This window comes from Phyllobates terribilis, unplaced genomic scaffold (genome assembly GCF_046119375.1).
Source record: "Phyllobates terribilis strain yellow unplaced genomic scaffold, ASM4611937v1 Scaffold_3__8_contigs__length_932513732, whole genome shotgun sequence".
Classification (NCBI taxonomy): Eukaryota; Metazoa; Chordata; class Amphibia; order Anura; family Dendrobatidae; genus Phyllobates; species Phyllobates terribilis.
In genome coordinates, this window is record NW_027362763.1 from 53,558,568 (window position 1) to 53,575,350 (window position 16,783).

The window sequence follows — 16,783 nt, forward strand, 5'->3', positions numbered from 1 at the left end:
ATATACATCAGTTTCAGTGTCTCCTATGTGATGTATTCACAGCAGTCTCAGTGTCTCCTATGTGATGTATATACAGCAGTTTCAGCGTCTCCTATGTGATGTATATACAGCAGTCTCAGTGTCTCCTATGTCATGTATTAACAGCAGTCTCTGTGTCTCCTATGTGATGTATATACAGCAGTCTCAGTGTCTCCTATGTGATGTATATACAGCAGTCTGTGTCTTCTATGTGATGTATATACAGCAGTCTCAGTGTCTCCTATGTGATGTGTATACAGTTGTCTTGGTGTCTCCTATGTGATGTATATACAGCAGCCCCAGTGTCTCCTATGTGATGTATATACAGCAGTCTCAGTGTCTCCTTTGTGATATATATACAGCAGTCTCGGTGTCTCCAATGTGATGTATATACAGCAGTCTTGGTGTCTCCCATGTGATGTATACAGCAGCCCCAGTGTATACTATGTGATGTATATACAGCAGCCTCTGTGTCCCCAATGTGATGTGCACAGCAGTCTCAGTGTCTCCTATGTGATGTGTATACAGCAGTCTTGGTGTCTCCTATGTGATGTATATACAGCAGTCTCAGTGTCTCCTTTGTGATATATGTACAGCAGTCTCGGTGTCTCCAATGTGATGTATATACAGCAGTCTTGGTGTCTCCCATGTGATGTATACAGCAGCCCCAGTGTATCCTATGTGATGTATATACTGCAGCCTCTGTGTCTCCAATGTGATGTGCACAGCAGTCTCAGTGTCTCCTATGTGATGTGTATACAGCAGCCCCAGTGTCTCCTATGTGATGTATATACAGCAGTCTCAGTGTCTGCTTTGTGATGTATATACAGCCGTCTCGGTGTCTTCAATGTGATGTATATACAGCAGTCTTGGTGTCTTTTATGTAATCTATACTCAAGTCTCGGTGTCTCCTATGTAATGTGTATATACTGCAGACCTCCCACTGCTTGAGTTCTGTAAATATAAGGTGCGCAGTGATGTATTTCCCACTGTGAGGCGACCTGCAGTGTAATATACATCTGTGTTCAGAACTTACTGCTGCGAGTTCTTTCCAAAACTTATCACCAAGAGTCGTCTGTGCTCCAGACTGAAGCAAACCTGGAAAAGCAGTTACGAGTAGCAACATCATCCATACCAGCTAACATCACAGCGGCACCAAAGAGAAGCTGCTTCAGCCTTCACATTAAGGGTGAGTAAATAAACCGTGTGACCAAATATAGCAGGATCATTTTTAAGTTGATCATTTTGTACGGCAGCAAATAATATTATAAATATCCAAATGGCCCTTGCCAGAATAAAATGTTCCCCACCCTTGTAGTAGACTATGCACAGGGACATTATGTAATAAAAAACTAACTGCACCCTGAATTACGGGAACTCATCTAAACTGCTAGGGCTTGACATTCTTGCTGTTTCTGATGGACACTATCAGTCTGCACTTGGCATGTGTGATGGCCTTTTTCATACAAATCAGTTGGATTCATATGTCTGGTTCAATATTCCTTCACATCATCCAGCAGAGGCCGATCCACATTCACTGCTTATAAGTTACTCATCATTTTAGAGCAGGGATGTAAAACTCAAAACACGCAGAGGGCCAAAATGAAAAACTTGGACAAAGTCGAGGGCCAACCAGTATACAGAATAATGGGCCCCACATAGTCCTCCATATCGAATAATGGCCCCACATAGTCCTCCATATAGAATAATGGCCCCACCCAGCCCTCCATACAGTATAATGGACCCAACATAGTCCTCCATACAGTATAATAGGCCCCACATAGTCCTCCATACAGTATAATGGCCCCACATAGCCCTCCATACAGAATAATGGCCCCACCTAGCCCTCCATACAGTATAATGGGCCCAACATAGTCCTCCATACAGTATAATGGGCCCCACATAGTCCTCCATACAGTATAATGGCCCCACAGAGTCCTCCATACAGTATAATGGCCCCACATAGTCCACCATACAGTATAATGGCCCCACATAGTCCACCATACAGTATAATGGGCCCCACATAGTCCTCCATACAGTATAATGGGCCTCACTCACATAGTCCTCCATATAGTATAATGACCCCACATAGATTTCCATGCAGTATGATAGGCCCCACAAAGTCCTCCATGCAGAATAATGGTGCCACATAGGGGTGGTGGTTCTGGTGTTGCGGGCCAGAGTTTGACACGTGTGTTTTATAGAAAGACATTAGTGGGTATCCGAGGATCCTTCCCTTCCCCTGATAACCTAAATAAGAGGTCCTCACAAATAATACAGTCCTGCTCCTCGTTATTGGCACCCATGAAGTGTAAGTACATAATGTGGAATATCTCCTGAAAAAAATGAATCAAGTGAAACAGTTTTCTGTATAGAGACTCGTGTTAAATACAAAAGAGCAAATGATAAACATTAATTTAAAACCAAAAACAATGGGAGGGAAAAATAGAAAAACCTAAAACTTGCTGTGTACACTGGTTTTGGCACCCTTCATGAATTTTGTATGAAAACACATTTTGACTCGCCTGTGGTAAATCACAAAAGAGATTCTCCTGTGATTAATTGTCGGTGCCCATGTGACATGAATTAGCCAATGAATGATGGCTTTACTGTTTTAAAAAGCCACATGGTAGGCCCTGTTCCTTTGTCACAATGATGAAGACAAAAGAGCTGTCTGAGGACATCAGAACTGCTATTATTAGCAAAAAAAGACTTCCAAACGGTATAAGGCCATCTCAAAAGACCTTGGTATCCCAGTTTCAACAGTGTGCAATGTTCTTAAGAAGTTTGCCAAGCATTGAAACCATCAAGAACCTCCCTGGGTGTGGGTAAAAGAGGAAAATTGACAAGAGATGTCTTCGAAGGTTGGTGCGAATGGTGGAAAAAACACCACGTCAAACATCCAAATACCTGAATGCCAACCTGGAACAGTCTGGGGTCATGGCTTCAACAAGTACCATAAGTCACGCACTAAACTAAGCAGAGCTTTATGGGCGAAAGCCAAGGAAAAAAACATTGCTCAAGAAAAAAAGGAACGACTGATCTTTGCCAAAAAGTACCTTGACAAACCACAATCCTTCTGGGAAAATGTTTTGTGGACAGATGAAACAAAAATAGAGCTTTTTAGCAATACAAACCAACAGTTTGTTTACAAACATCACAATGAAGCTTCTAAGGAAAAAAACACCTTACCAACTCTTAAGCATGGTGGAGGATCCATAATGCTGTGGGGTTGCTTTGCTGTGTCTGGTACTGGAGGCCTTGACTGTATCACAGGAATCATGAAATCAAGAGAATTATCAAGAGATTTTAGAGCGAAATGTCCTACCCAGTGTAAGAAAACTTGGTTTCCAGTCAAAGATCATGGGTCATCCAAGAAGACAATGACCCAAAGCACACATCCAAAAGTACACAGGGATGGTTGAAAAATAAAAAATGGACTACAGTAGTCCCTCTCTATATCGCGGTTCACTTATTGCGGCCTCACTGTATCGCGGGATTATATTTAATTATTTATTGCAGATCTTTCCCTATATTGAGGGATTTTGCGGTACTGTACATGGCACACTATTGGCTGATTGATGGAATGCGACCGACCAGAGCATTGTCTTGTGTATCCTGAGTGCTGGGTGTATCCTGGGAACGATTAATAAGGGACTGGGAACGGTTTATAAGTGTGTGGGAAGGGTTTATAGAGCCTTAAAATACACTGCTCAAAAAAATAAAGGGAACACTCAAATAACATGTTACGGATCCAGGTGGTGGAACCTCTGTGCTGTGGTGCAAGGAGGGACCAGAGGGGCGTGACTAAGTATCTACTCGGCCTGACCAAGGTCGCACGGCGGCTCAATCGACTCCGTGAACCAGGGAGGGACTGAGCAGAGGGACCAGGTGCCACTCTGGGACCGACCTTGTATGAGAGAGCAGGTGACTCCCACGGGTCAGAAGGCAGGAACTGACCAGTACAGCAGAAGAGCACGGCAGGCAGGCAGGCGGGTGGTCCAGGTAGTCAGGCAGGCTGATTCGGCTGATAGCCAGACAGGTGCTCCGGGTAGGCAAGCTGGTGGGCACAGCAGATAACAGGCAGGTGCTTCCAGGTAAGCAGGCAGGCGGGCACGGCAGGTAAAGGCAGGCAAGCGGGCACGGCAGGTAACAGGCAGGTGCTTCCAGGTAGGCAGGCTGGCGGGCACGGCAGGTAACAGGCAGGTGCTTTCAGGTAAGCAGGCAGGCAGAGCCCATAGACAGACTGGCGGACTGGACTGTATGCAGACTGTCAGGTTGGAAAGTAGTCAGACTGGCGGACTGGACTGAAGATAAGACTGGCGGACAGGACTGACTTGCAGAGGACCTGAGAGCTGAAGCAAAGTAAGTATCACAGAGCAACAACCTTGCACGGGCACCTTCATATTGGAGGAGGTGCCTTTTACAGAGAAAGTCCTCCGGCCATTGGCCGGTGACTTTTTAGGACGGCGCGCGCGGCCCCTTTAAGAGGGAGGGAGCGCCCTAAGCACGGTGCTGGGGAAGCTGCACGCACCAGCAGCAGGGAGGCCGGAAGACGCCGGAGCAGGGCCGCGGCGGTAAGAGGAACGGCGTCTCTGCCTGCCAGGGGGCAGAGACGCCGACGCTACATAACACATCCTAGATCTGAATGCATGAAATATTAACATTGAATACTTTGTTCTGTACAAAGTTGAATGTGCTGACAACAAAATCACACAAAAATCATCAATGGAAATCAAATGTATTAACCAATGGAGGCCTGGATTTGGCGTCACCCCCAAAATTAAAGTGTAAAAACACACTACAGGCTGATCCAACTTTGATGTAATGTCCTTTAAACAAGTCAAAATGAGTCTCAGTATTGTGTGTGGCCTCCACGTGCCTGTATGACCTCCCTACAACGCCTGGGCATGCTCCTGATGAGGCTGAGTATTGTGTGTGGCCTCAACGTGCCTGTATGACCTCCCTACAACGCCTGGGCATGCTCCTGATGAGGCTGAGTATTGTGTGTGGCCTCCACGTGCCTGTATGACCTCCCTACAGCGACTGGCCATGCTCCTGATGAGGCTGAGTATTGTGTGTGGCCTCCACGTGCCTGTATGACCTCCCTACAACGCCTGGGCATGCTCCTGATGAGGCTGAGTATTGTGTGTGGCCTCCACGTGCCTGTATGACCTCCCTACAACGCCTGGGCATGCTCCTGATGAGGCTGAGTATTGTGTGTGGCCTCCACGTGCCTGTATGACCTCCCTACAGTGACTGGCCATGCTCCTGATGAGGCTGAGTATTGTGTGTGGCCTCCACGTGCCTGTATGACCTCCCTACAACGCCTGGGCATGCTCCTGATGAGGTTGCGGATGGTCTCCTGTGGGATCTCCTCCCAGACCTGGACTAAAGCATCCGCCAACTCCTGGACAGTCTGTGGTGCAACGTGACGTTGGTGGATGGAGCGAGACATGATGTCCCAGATGTGCTCAATCGGATTCAGGTCTGGGGAACGGGCGGGCCAGTCCATAGCTTCAATGCCTTCATCTTGCAGGAACTGCTGACACACTCCAGCCACATGAGGTCTAGCATTGTCCTGCATTAGGAGGAACCCAGGGCCAACCGCACCAGCATATGGTCTCACAAGTAGTCAGAGGATCTCATCTCGGTACCAGAATGACAGTCAGGCTACCTCTGGCGAGCACATGGAGGGCTGTGCGGCCCTCCAAAGAAATGCCACCCCACACCATTACTGATCCACTGCCAAACCGGTCATGCTGAAGGATGTTGCAGGCAGCAGATCGCTCTCCACGGCGTCTCCAGACTCTATCACGTCTGTCACATGTGCTTAGTGTGAACCTGCTTTAGTCTGTGAAGAGCACAGGGCGCCAGTGGCGACTTTGCCAATCCTGGTGTTCTGTGGCAAATGCCAAGCGTCTTGCACGGTGTTGGGCTGTGAGCACAACGCACATCTGTGTACGTCTGGCCCTCATACCACCCTCATAGAGTCGGTTTCTAACCGTTTGTGCAGACACATGCACATTTGTGGCCTGCTGGAGGTCATTTTGCAGGGCTCTGGCAGTGGTCCTCCTGTTCCTCTTTGCACAAAGGAGGAGGTAATTGTCCTGCTGCTGCGTTGTTGCTGTCCTATGGCTCCCTCCACATCTCCTGGTATCTGCTCCATGCTCTGGACACTGTTCAGACAGACACAGCAAACCTTCTTGCCAGAGCTCGCACTGATGTGCCATCCTGGATGAACTGCACTACCTGAGCAACTTCTGTGGGTTGTACTGTAGACACCGCCTCATGCTACTGTACCTCTAGGGGTGAGAGCAATGGCAAAATGAAAAAGTGACCAAAACAACAGGCAAAAAGGATGAGAACAGAGAAATGGTCTGTGGTCCCCACCTGCAGAACCCCTCCTTTATAGGGGGTATCTTGCGAATAGCCGATCATTTCTACCAGTTGTCTGTTCCATTTGCACAACAGCAGGAGAAATTGATTCACAATCAGTGCTGCTTCATAACTGGACAGGTAGATTTCACAGAAGTTTGATTGACTTGGAGTTACATTGTGTTGTTTAAGTGTTCCCTTTATTTTTTGAGCAGTGTATATACTGTATAAATACTAAAATAAATTTAAGGTTTCTACTTTGCAGATTTTCACCTATCGCGGGGAGGTCTAGAATGTAATATCCGCGATAAGTGAGGGATCACTGTATTTTAAAATGGCCAGCAATGAGTCCTGACCTTAATCCCATTGAAAATCTTTGGGGTGAGCTGAAATCAGCCATTGGGAAAAAGAATCCTGCAAACATTCAAGAGCTCGAACAAACTGGAAAGGAAGATGGGAGAAAACTCCAGCTGAGAAGAGCAAGAAGCTTATAGATGGCTACAAGAAACGTGTGGAGGCTGTCAGCAATGCCAAAGGGTGTGCAACCAAGTATTAATTAGGGGGGCAACCAAGTATTAATTAGGGGGCCTTTATTGCTGCACATGCTGTTTATTCTGTTTCTTCTTTGAAATTGCAGCATGGAAGTTGAAAAACAATGTTTTATTGTTGTATTTCTTTGGACCACTAATTAAAAATCCTGAGGATATAACTTTGGTACATTTCCATTTACTTCTGAAGATATTGTACAGTCTATGAAAAAAATGAAAGGGTGACAATAATGGTGAGCAGCACTATATATTTTATTTTATTAGCCAGATTACAGAAATCCCCTCACTGAAAAAGGGATGCTGGTACCTGGCTGTCATTTATTAATTTCCAGTAGGAATAACAGAGAAACAGCAGTGGAAATTAAGCTCCAACAACTATATTCTACAATTCCAGAGCCAACGGGTCTCTTTTAAAGGTTAACTGGGGTGATTTGAAATTATATATGATTATTATATCCAAGTTTGGATGATGCTAAGAAGACAATGGTGGATTGGGGTGGTGAGAGAATGATGCACTGTTATGTGCAAGTTTCTTCTTGCAGGTACTATATAACCGAGCATTCACCTGGCACAAAAAGCCTTTGAGTTTCCCTTGTACTTTTGCCAAACATTGCTAACATTTTTTGTGTCGTTGCCGGCTCAGACGACGCAGGTGAAGGCTAGTCAGCAAACATTCATTACAAGTTATGGTATCGGTTTGAATAGTCAGTGCTCCGTATTTTTTCTGATGTCCGTACACAGTGCCCTGCATATATGGAGAACGGAGGCTGGGGTGTAAGAAAGTCTGGAGGTTACTATGGTCATTCAAAAATGTTGCGGAGACTAGCAACTCCGCAAGAGAATTTGACATGCTGTGATCCTGAAAGGCGCGCCGCATGTCAGGGTCCGCGGGTGATCCGCAGCCTCAGATGCACGCATAGTGGACATGGGATTTCTAGAAATCCCATCCACTGTGCTGTAACATCTAGACGCTGTGGGTTTCGCAGTATAAACATGCAGCTTCAAACCTGCAGCGGCTCCAGATCGTGGCCACATACTCCAAACTCACCCGCAGCATATCAATTTCTGTAGCGGACTCGCTAGTCTCCGCTGCAGATTTTGACGGACTGAAATGTCATTATATGCTGTGGATCCGCAAGTATTGACAATAAAAGTGCGGCATTAGAACACAACGTTTTGGACGCAGCGAAAATACGCTGCGTCCAAAGCGCTGCTTGTTGCTGTTCGTGAAGACGCAGCGGCTAATGAAACAGCTGTGAGCTGCTATTAATAGCCAGGGAACATGCTTTCCTAATAGCACCTTCCTAGGCTAAAAATAACAGCTCTCCGCTGCCCCAGAAATTACTTGAATGGAAATGTTAATGAGATTGGGTGTATGGGATTAGCTGAGACCTAGCCCTTTTGTTTGGTGATGACAAGGTGTCAATCAGAACCTTTCATTACTAAAAGCTAATTAAAGTAAAGTAAAGAGTTAAATAAACACACTCACAGAGTAAACACTTTATTTGAAATACAACAGACACATTCTTTAATCATTTAAATTAACCAATATACTCACCCCAGGTCTGACGGTAATCTGGCCTTTATGGAAGAGTGGCAAGAAGAAAGACATTTTTGAAAGCAAGCCATAAGAAGTCCTGTCAGCAGTTTCCAAGAAGTCATGTACGAGACACAGCGAGCATGTTGAATAAGGGGCTCTGGTCAGATGAGACCAAAGGAGAACTGTTTGGGCTACATGCGAAACGCTGTGTGTGGTGGAAAACTAACACTGCACATCACCTTGAAAACACCATCCCCACCGTCACACATGGTGGTGGCAGCATCATGCTGTGGGGAGGCTTTTCATCAGCAGGGACAGGGAAGCTGGTAGGGCTGATGGTGTAGGGATTCACTTTCTCTGGTAGTCATTAGGCCTTAGGTAGCGCTCACACAGGCAATGCAGTTTTGGTCCAAACACATGCAGTTTTTATTGCTTTCCACAGGTTGCATAGCACCCAAACAAACACATAAACATAAATCCCTAGCCTTGTCCAGGCACTAACTAAACAGAACAAACCCTGGCTACTCATACACGGCTGACCCAGCCTCAGTTCGGTCAAGCAAAACAAAATAGCTATAGTCCATAGCAATTACTGATACTTGCGATTCTCCGCACATGGCATGTGCATTTAATCATGATCACATATGTTAGTGCGGGCTCACCTGAACAGATTACAGTTCTTTCTCCCGGAGAAAACTTCATACACAGAAGAGGCAGGATCCAGTTGTGGTATCCCCTTCCGCCTGGGCTCCAGCAGCTCCCAGCGACAAACAGAAGTATTCAACTCGGGGCACAGTTCACACTGAACAGGCTGCAGCTTCCACACGGTTCTCTGCAGCTCTCACAAACAGACTGCTTAACGCAGTCTCCCTTCAGAATGAGACCCCTGCATGACTCTCTCTCAGCTACAGTTCACATTTTGGCTGATAACTCACCAGCAGCACACTCGACTCTTCTTCATCCAGCAGACTGACACTCTCTCAGACCTCTCAAAAGACTGCCACTCCATGATGCTACTTCCTGATTCTTAGCAAAACCCTACATGTGCATCTAATCAAGGCCCTGCAGAGCTGGGATTTAACCCTGTCCTTCCCAGCTAAGCAACATAGGGAAGATGGATGGATCTAAATACAGTGTAATCCTGGAGGAAAACATGTTAGAGGCTGCAAAAAACTTGAGACTGGGGCGCAGGTTCACCTTCCAGCAGGACAACGACCCTAAACATCCTGCCAGAGATACAATGAAAGGTTTAGATCAGAGCATATTCCTGTGTGTGAACTGCGCAGTCACAGTCCAGACCCAAATCCCAGAGAATCTGTGACAAGATGTGAAAACTGCTGATCACAGACGTCTCCATCCAATGTCAATGAGCGAGAGCAAGTGTGCAAAGAAGAAGGGGCAAAATGTCACCTCTAGACGTGCAAAGCTGGAGAGACAGACCCCAAAAGACTGCAGAGAAAGCTGGAGAGACAGACCCCAAAAGACTGCAGCAGAGAAATCTGGAGAGACAGACCCCAAAAGACTGCAGCAGAGAAAGCTGGAGAGACAGACCCCAAAAGACTGCAGCAGAGAAAGCTGGAGAGACAGACCCCAAAAGACTGCAGCAGAGAAAGCTGGAGAGACAAACCCCAAAAGACTGCAGCAGAGACAGCATAGAAAGGTGGTCCTACAAAGTACTGATACAGGGGGCTGAATACTAATGCACATCACAATTATCAGATTTATGTTTTTTAAATAATTAGAAAACCCTGTATCATTTCCTTTACACTTTGTAGCGTCGGCGTCCCTGCCTCCTGCTAGGCAGGGACGCTGTTCCCCTCACCTCTCCACTCCGTGCCCGGCGGCTTCCTCCTGCTCTGCTGGCAGCGCGCGCTGCTTCCCGGCCACTGTGCTTAGGGCGCGCGCGCTCCCCCTCTCTTAAAGGGGCCGCGCGCGCCGTCCTAAGGAGTCCCCGGCCAATGGCCGGAGGACCTCTACCATATATAAGGCACCTCCTCCAAAATGGAGGTGCCCGAGCAATGTTGTTGCAAAGCCTTCACTCTGCTTCAGCCCTCAGGTCCCGTTGCCAGTTACCTGCCAGTCACCTGCCAGATTCCTGCCTGTTACCTGCCAGTCACCTGCCAGATTCCTGCTTGATACCTGCCTGATATCCCTTTACCTGCTTGCAAGCCTGCGGTCTGACGGTCTGCCTTCCGACACCTGTCAGTCTGTCTATGGACCAGCCTGCCCGCTCACCTGGGAGCGCTCATCTGCTACCTGCCTGCTAGCCTACCTGGAGGCTCTGCCGTCACTTGCCGTGACCACCTGCCTGTCCAGAGACTCTTGCCTGCTCACCTGGGAGCGCTCACCTGCTACCTGTCTGCTAGCCTACCTGGAGGCTCTGCCGTCACTTGCCGTGACCACCTGCCTGTCCAGAGACTCTTGCCTGCTCACCTGGGAGCGCTCACCTGCTACCTGTCTGCTAGCCTACCTGGAGGCTCTGCCGTCACTTGCCGTGACCACCTGCCTGTCCAGAGACTCTTGCCTGCTCACCTGGGAGCACTCACCTGCTACCTGTCTGCTAGCCTACCTGGAGGCTCTGCCGTCACTTGCCGTGACCACCTGCCCGTCCAGAGACTCTTGCCCGCTCACCTGGGAGCGCTCACCTGCTACCTGCCTGCTAGCCTACCTGGAGGCTTTGCCGTCACTTGCCGTGACCACCTGCCTGTCCAAAGACTCTCGCCCGCTCACCTGGGAGCGCTCACCAGCCACCTGCCTGCTGTCCTTCTACCCAGAGACTGTCCCTGTCACTTGCCGTGAGTACCCGTATTTCTACTCAGAGACTGCCTCTGTCACTTGCCGTGACTACCTACCCTTCTACCCAGAGACTGTCCCTGTCACTTGCCGTGACTACCTGCCCTTCTACCCAGAGACTGTCCCTGTCACTTGCCGTGACTACCTGCCCGTCTTCTCTGGGAGCCACCCGCTTCCTTACAAGGACCGCCCCCTTGTACAGTTGCTCAGAGGTTCCGCCTCCCAGACCCGTTACAGTTTGCTCGGGCCATGGAACCCGGTGGCACCCAAGCTCCCTCGCTCTCGGACCTATGTCATGAACTGTCCCGTCAGAGGTCCCAACAGGAGTCCATCCTGAGTCATCTGCGGAATGTCAACTCTCGCCTGGACACTCTGACTGCTCCACCAGCAACCACCGCTAGTGTCATGACTCACAGCCCGGCAGCGCCGCTGCCCACCAGTACCATGGCATCCTGCCCAGGACCCCGGCTTTCTGCACCTCCTCGCTTCGGAGGCGACCGCGCTCAAGCTCGGGGCTTCATAAACCAGTGCACCCTGCACTTTGAACTCCTGTCCCACCAGTTTATCTCCGACCGGGCCAAAGTAGCCTTCATCATGTCCCATCTCACGGGGGAGGCACTGGCTTGGCTAAATCCTCTATGGGAGAGAGGAGACCCCCTGGTGTCCAACCTGCCAGCCTTTCTCACGGCTTTCCGGAAAGTCTTCGACGAACCCGGACGGAAGACCTCATCCGCATCATCTCTGCTACGCCTCCATCAAGGAAATCTCACCGTGGGCCAATATGCCATACGGTTCCGTACCCTTGCTTCGGAGCTGGCCTGGGATAACGACGCCCTGGTGTCTGTCTTTTGGGAGGGTCTGTCCGGCCGTATTAAAGATGAACTCGCCGGTCGGGACATACCTACCACTCTCGACGACTTAATAACTCTTGCCACCCGGATTGACATCCGGTTCCAGGAACGCGCCAAAGAGGTCACCCGTGAGAGGAGGTTTCCACGTCTAGCCCCTACCTTTCAGAAACCTGTCACGTCTCCCGCTACTCCCCAGGCGCACTCACCCGAGCCTATGCAGGTCGACCAGACCAAGATGGTCAAAACCCGTCAAGAGTTACGCCGTGCCGAGGGGAGCTGCTTCTACTGTGGCAGTAAGGAGCACCGGATCCGTTCCTGCCCGGAGAGGTCGGGAAACGCCTGTGTCTAGGATCGCTCAGAGAGGTCGTCCTAGACAAGAGTAAACCCTCTCCATCTTTGTTGCTGTCGATCTCTATCATCTGCGGGGAGAACAGTTATTTTGAACTAGCCCAACTTGACTCTGGAGCTGCCGGAAATCTCATTTCTCAGTCTCTGGTAGAGAGATACCGCATTCCCACCAAACCTCTAGCTGTACCCTTATCTGTCGCTGCCGTGGATTGGGGCCTCTTACCACATCCCATCCAATTCATCACCGAATCCATAACCCTGCAGGTGGGAATGCTGCACTCTGAGAGCATCTTCTTTCATGTTCTACCTGGACTCTCTCACGCCCTATTGCTGGGGCTACCTTGGCTTCAGAGACATGCACCCGTGCTTGATTGGCAGACCGGAGAAGTCCTTCGCTGGGGACAGGACTGTCATAAGACTTGTTTAGTTCCCGTCCATCCTGTCCGTCCTTCTCCTACTCCAGCCAATCTACCTGGTCTTCCGGCTCCTTATTGGTCGTATGCGGACGTCTTTAATAAAAAGGAGGCAGAGACATTACCCCCTCATAGACCATACGACTGCCCAATCGACCTGATGCCCGGCGCTACTCCTCCCCGTGGGCGCATTTACCCTTTGTCCGCTGCTGAGACCCGATCCATGTCAGAATATATTGAGGAGAATCTGGCTTGGGGATTCATCCGGAAATCTACTTCCCCGGCGGGAGCAGGCTTCTTCTTCGTCAAAAAGAAGGATGGCTCACTCCGTCCCTGTATAGACTATAGAGGCCTTAACCAGATCACGGTGAAGAATAAATACCCCCTTCCGCTCATTCCGGAATTATTTGACCGTCTGAGGGGGGCTAGAATCTTCACCAAGCTGGACCTCCGTGGGGCGTATAACCTGGTCCGTATCCGTCAGGGGGATGAATGGAAGACGGCATTCAACACCCGGGACGGCCACTATGAATACCTGGTAATGCCCTTCGGTCTCTGTAACGCTCCCGCCGTCTTTCAAGAGTTGGTCAATGACATCTTCCGGGACCTTCTCTACTCCTGCGTAGTGGTGTACCTGGACGACATCTTGGTCTTCTCTCCAGATCTCCCCACACACCGGAGGGATGTTCGTCAGGTTCTGCTCAGGCTCAGGCAGAACCACCTCTACGCTAAATATGAGAAGTGCCTCTTTGAGCAGACCTCGCTTCCGTTTTTGGGCTACATAATTTCTCAGACCGGCCTACGAATGGATCCTGAGAAACTGTCTGCCATCGAGAAGTGGCCTCGACCAGAGGGGTTGAAGGCTATTCAGCGGTTCCTGGGCTTCGCCAACTACTACCGCCTCTTCATACCGCACTTCTCTTCCCGGACTGCCCCAATCTCTGCGCTCACCCGTAAGGGCACTAATCCCAGAGAATGGCCGCCCGAAGCTGAGGAAGCCTTTCTTTCCTTAAAACAGGCTTTCTCTTCCGTCCCGGTGCTGCATCGCCCGGACGGCAACAAGCAATTCTTCCTGGAAGTTGACGCCTCCTCCTCTGGAGCCGGAGCGGTACTTACCCAAAAATCGTCTTCCGGGAGAATGGTAACTTGCGGCTTCTTCTCCAAACTCTTCTCCTCTTCCGAGCGCAACTATTCTATAGGAGACCGAGAATTATTGGCCATTAAGCTGGCATTGGAGGAGTGGCGTTACCTGCTCGAGGGGGCTCTTCACCCGGTAATAATTTACACGGACCACAAGAACTTGGCTTACCTCCAGCATGCCCAGAGACTTAACCCGCGCCAAGCCCGGTGGTCCTTGTTTTTTGCTCGCTTTGATTTTGTTCTTCATTTTCGCCCGGCTGACAAAAACATCAAAGCTGACGCCTTGTCCCGATCCTTCCTGGTGTCTGATCTTGAGGAGGAACCTAAACACATCATCGATCCTGCCAGAGTAATGCAGGTGGCCCCCGTGAGTCTAAATCATCTCCCTCCCGGTAAGACGTTCGTAACGGTACCTGATCGGGAGAAGATCCTACACTGGGGTCACTCGTCTAAGCTTGCTGGCCATGCCGGTCAGAAAAAGACCCTCCAGCTTATCTCCTGGCACTACTGGTGGCCTACCCTGCACAAGAACGTAATAGACTTTGTCTCTGCCTGTGTTTCCTGCGCCCGCAACAAGGTTCCGAGACACCTGCCAGCCGGTCGCCTCCTTCCTCTTCCAGTACCTGCTGCCCCCTGGCAGCATATAGCTATGGACTTCATAACAGATCTCCCTGTCTCTGCCGGTTGTACGGTCATTTGGGTGGTCGCTGCCCGCTTTTCCAAAATGGCTCATTTCATTCCCCTGCCAGGCCTCCCGTCTGCACCCGAGCTGGCTAAAGACTTTATCCGCCACATCTTCCGTCTCCATGGCCTGCCCCTCCACATCGTGTCGGATCGTGGGGTTCAGTTCACCTCACGCTTCTGGAGAGCCACATGTAAGCTGCTAGACGTCACCCTGGACTTCTCCTCCGCATACCACCCTCAGTCCAATGGTCAAGTGGAGCGGATCAATCAGATCCTGACCAGTTACCTCCGGCACTTCGTTAATGCCCACTATTCAGACTGGGTGGATCTCCTGCCATGGGCCGAATTCTCTTACAATAATCACGAGAGTGAATCTTCCTCCAGATCCCCGTTTTTTGTAGTCTTCGGTCAGCATCCTCGGATCCCATTTCCCGTCTCCACCTCGGTGGACAATCCGGCTGCGGAATCTCTCGTTAGCAAATTTTCCTCCATTTGGGAGAGTACCCGATCCGCACTCCTTCAGTCGTCCGAGCGGATGAAAAAACACGCTGACAAAAAACGCCTGGATCCTCCACAATTCCGTCCTGGAGATAAAGTCTGGCTCTCGTCCAAGTATGTCCGCCTCAAGATTCCTTCCTACAAGTTAGGGCCTCGGTTCATCGGCCCACTAGAAGTTATCAAACAAATCAACCCAGTGGCCTATAAATTGAAACTCCCGGCCAACTTGCGGATCCCTAACTCCTTCCATGTATCTCTCCTCAAACCCGTGGTACTTAACTCTTTTTCCAAGTCTACAGGTACGCCTCCTGCTCCGGTTTCCGCTGAAAACGAGTTTGAGGTAGAGAACATTCTGGCCACCAAAAGGGTAAGAGGAAAAACCTTTTTTCTGGTAGATTGGAAGGGGTTTGGTCCTGAGGAGAGAACGTGGGAGCCCCGGGAGAACATCCATGCCCCTCTCATCCTTGATAAATTTCTGTCTGGCCTAAAAAAGGTGGGGCCTAAAGGGGGGGGGGGTACTGTAGCGTCGGCGTCCCTGCCTCCAGCTAGGCAGGGACGCTGTTCCCCTCACCTCTCCACTCCGTGCCCGGCGTCCTCCTCCCGCTCTGCTGGCAGCGCGCGCTGCTTCCCGGCCACTGTGCTTAGGGCGCGCGCGCTCCCCCTCTCTTAAAGGGGCCGCGCGCGCCGTCCTAAGGAGTCCCCAGCCAATGGCCGGAGGACCTCACCATATATAAGGCACCTCCTCCAAAATGGAGGTGCCCGAGCAATGTTGTTGCAAAGCCTTCACTCTGCTTCAGCCCTCAGGTCCCGTTGCCAGTTACCTGCCAGTCACCTGCCAGATTCCTGCCTGTTACCTGCCAGTCACCTGCCAGATTCCTGCCTGTTACCTGCCAGTCACCTGCCAGATTCCTGCTTGATACCTGCCTGATATCCCTTTACCTGCTTGCAAGCCTGCGGTCCGACGGTCTGCCTTCCGACATCTGTCAGTCTGTCTATGGACCAGCCTGCCCGCTCACCTGGGAGCGCTCATCTGCTACCTGCCTGCTAGCCTACCTGGAGGCTCCGCCGTCACTTGCCGTGACCACCTGCCTGTCCAGAGACTCTTGCCTGCTCACCTGGGAGCGCTCACCTGCTACCTGTCTGCTAGCCTACCTGGAGGCTCTGCCGTCACTTGCCGTGACCACCTGCCTGTCCAGAGACTCTTGCCTGCTCACCTGGGAGCGCTCACCTGCTACCTGTCTGCTAGCCTACCTGGAGGCTCTGCCGTCACTTGCCGTGACCACCTGCCCATCCAGAGACTCTTGCCCGCTCACCTGGGAACGCTCACCTGCTACCTGCCTGCTAGCCTACCTGGAGGCTTTGCCGTCACTTGCCGTGACCACCTGCCTGTCCAAAGACTCTCGCCCGCTCACCTGGGAGCGCTCACCAGCCACCTGCCTGCTGTCCTTCTACCCAGAGACTGTCCCTGTCACTTGCCGTGAGTACCCGTCCTTCTACTCAGAGACTGCCCGTCACTTGCCATGACTACCTGCCCTTCTACCCAGAGACTGTCCCTGTCACTTGCTGTGACTA

At 50.4% G+C, this 16,783-nt stretch overlaps 1 protein-coding gene across 4 annotated transcripts in view; it reads right to left on the reverse strand.

Moving 5' to 3' along the window:
• Window positions 1–10,403, reverse strand: part of LOC141257918 (uncharacterized) — a 160,457-nt gene extending 150,054 nt beyond the window's left edge. For 2 of the 4 annotated variants that reach the window (XR_012318121.1, XM_073672925.1), the window contains exon 1: window positions 9,147–9,753. Coding sequence is in view for 1 of the 4 variants with exons in the window: in XM_073672925.1 (XP_073529026.1) it covers window positions 9,147–9,186 (40 nt within the window). In the remaining 3 variants the exon portion in view is untranslated. Of the gene's footprint in view, window positions 1–9,146; window positions 9,754–10,306 lie in introns of those variants that run through there. The other 2 variants (XM_073672926.1, XM_073672927.1) reach the window with 2 other exon arrangements.
• Between the last annotated feature and the right edge of the window lie 6,380 nt (window positions 10,404–16,783).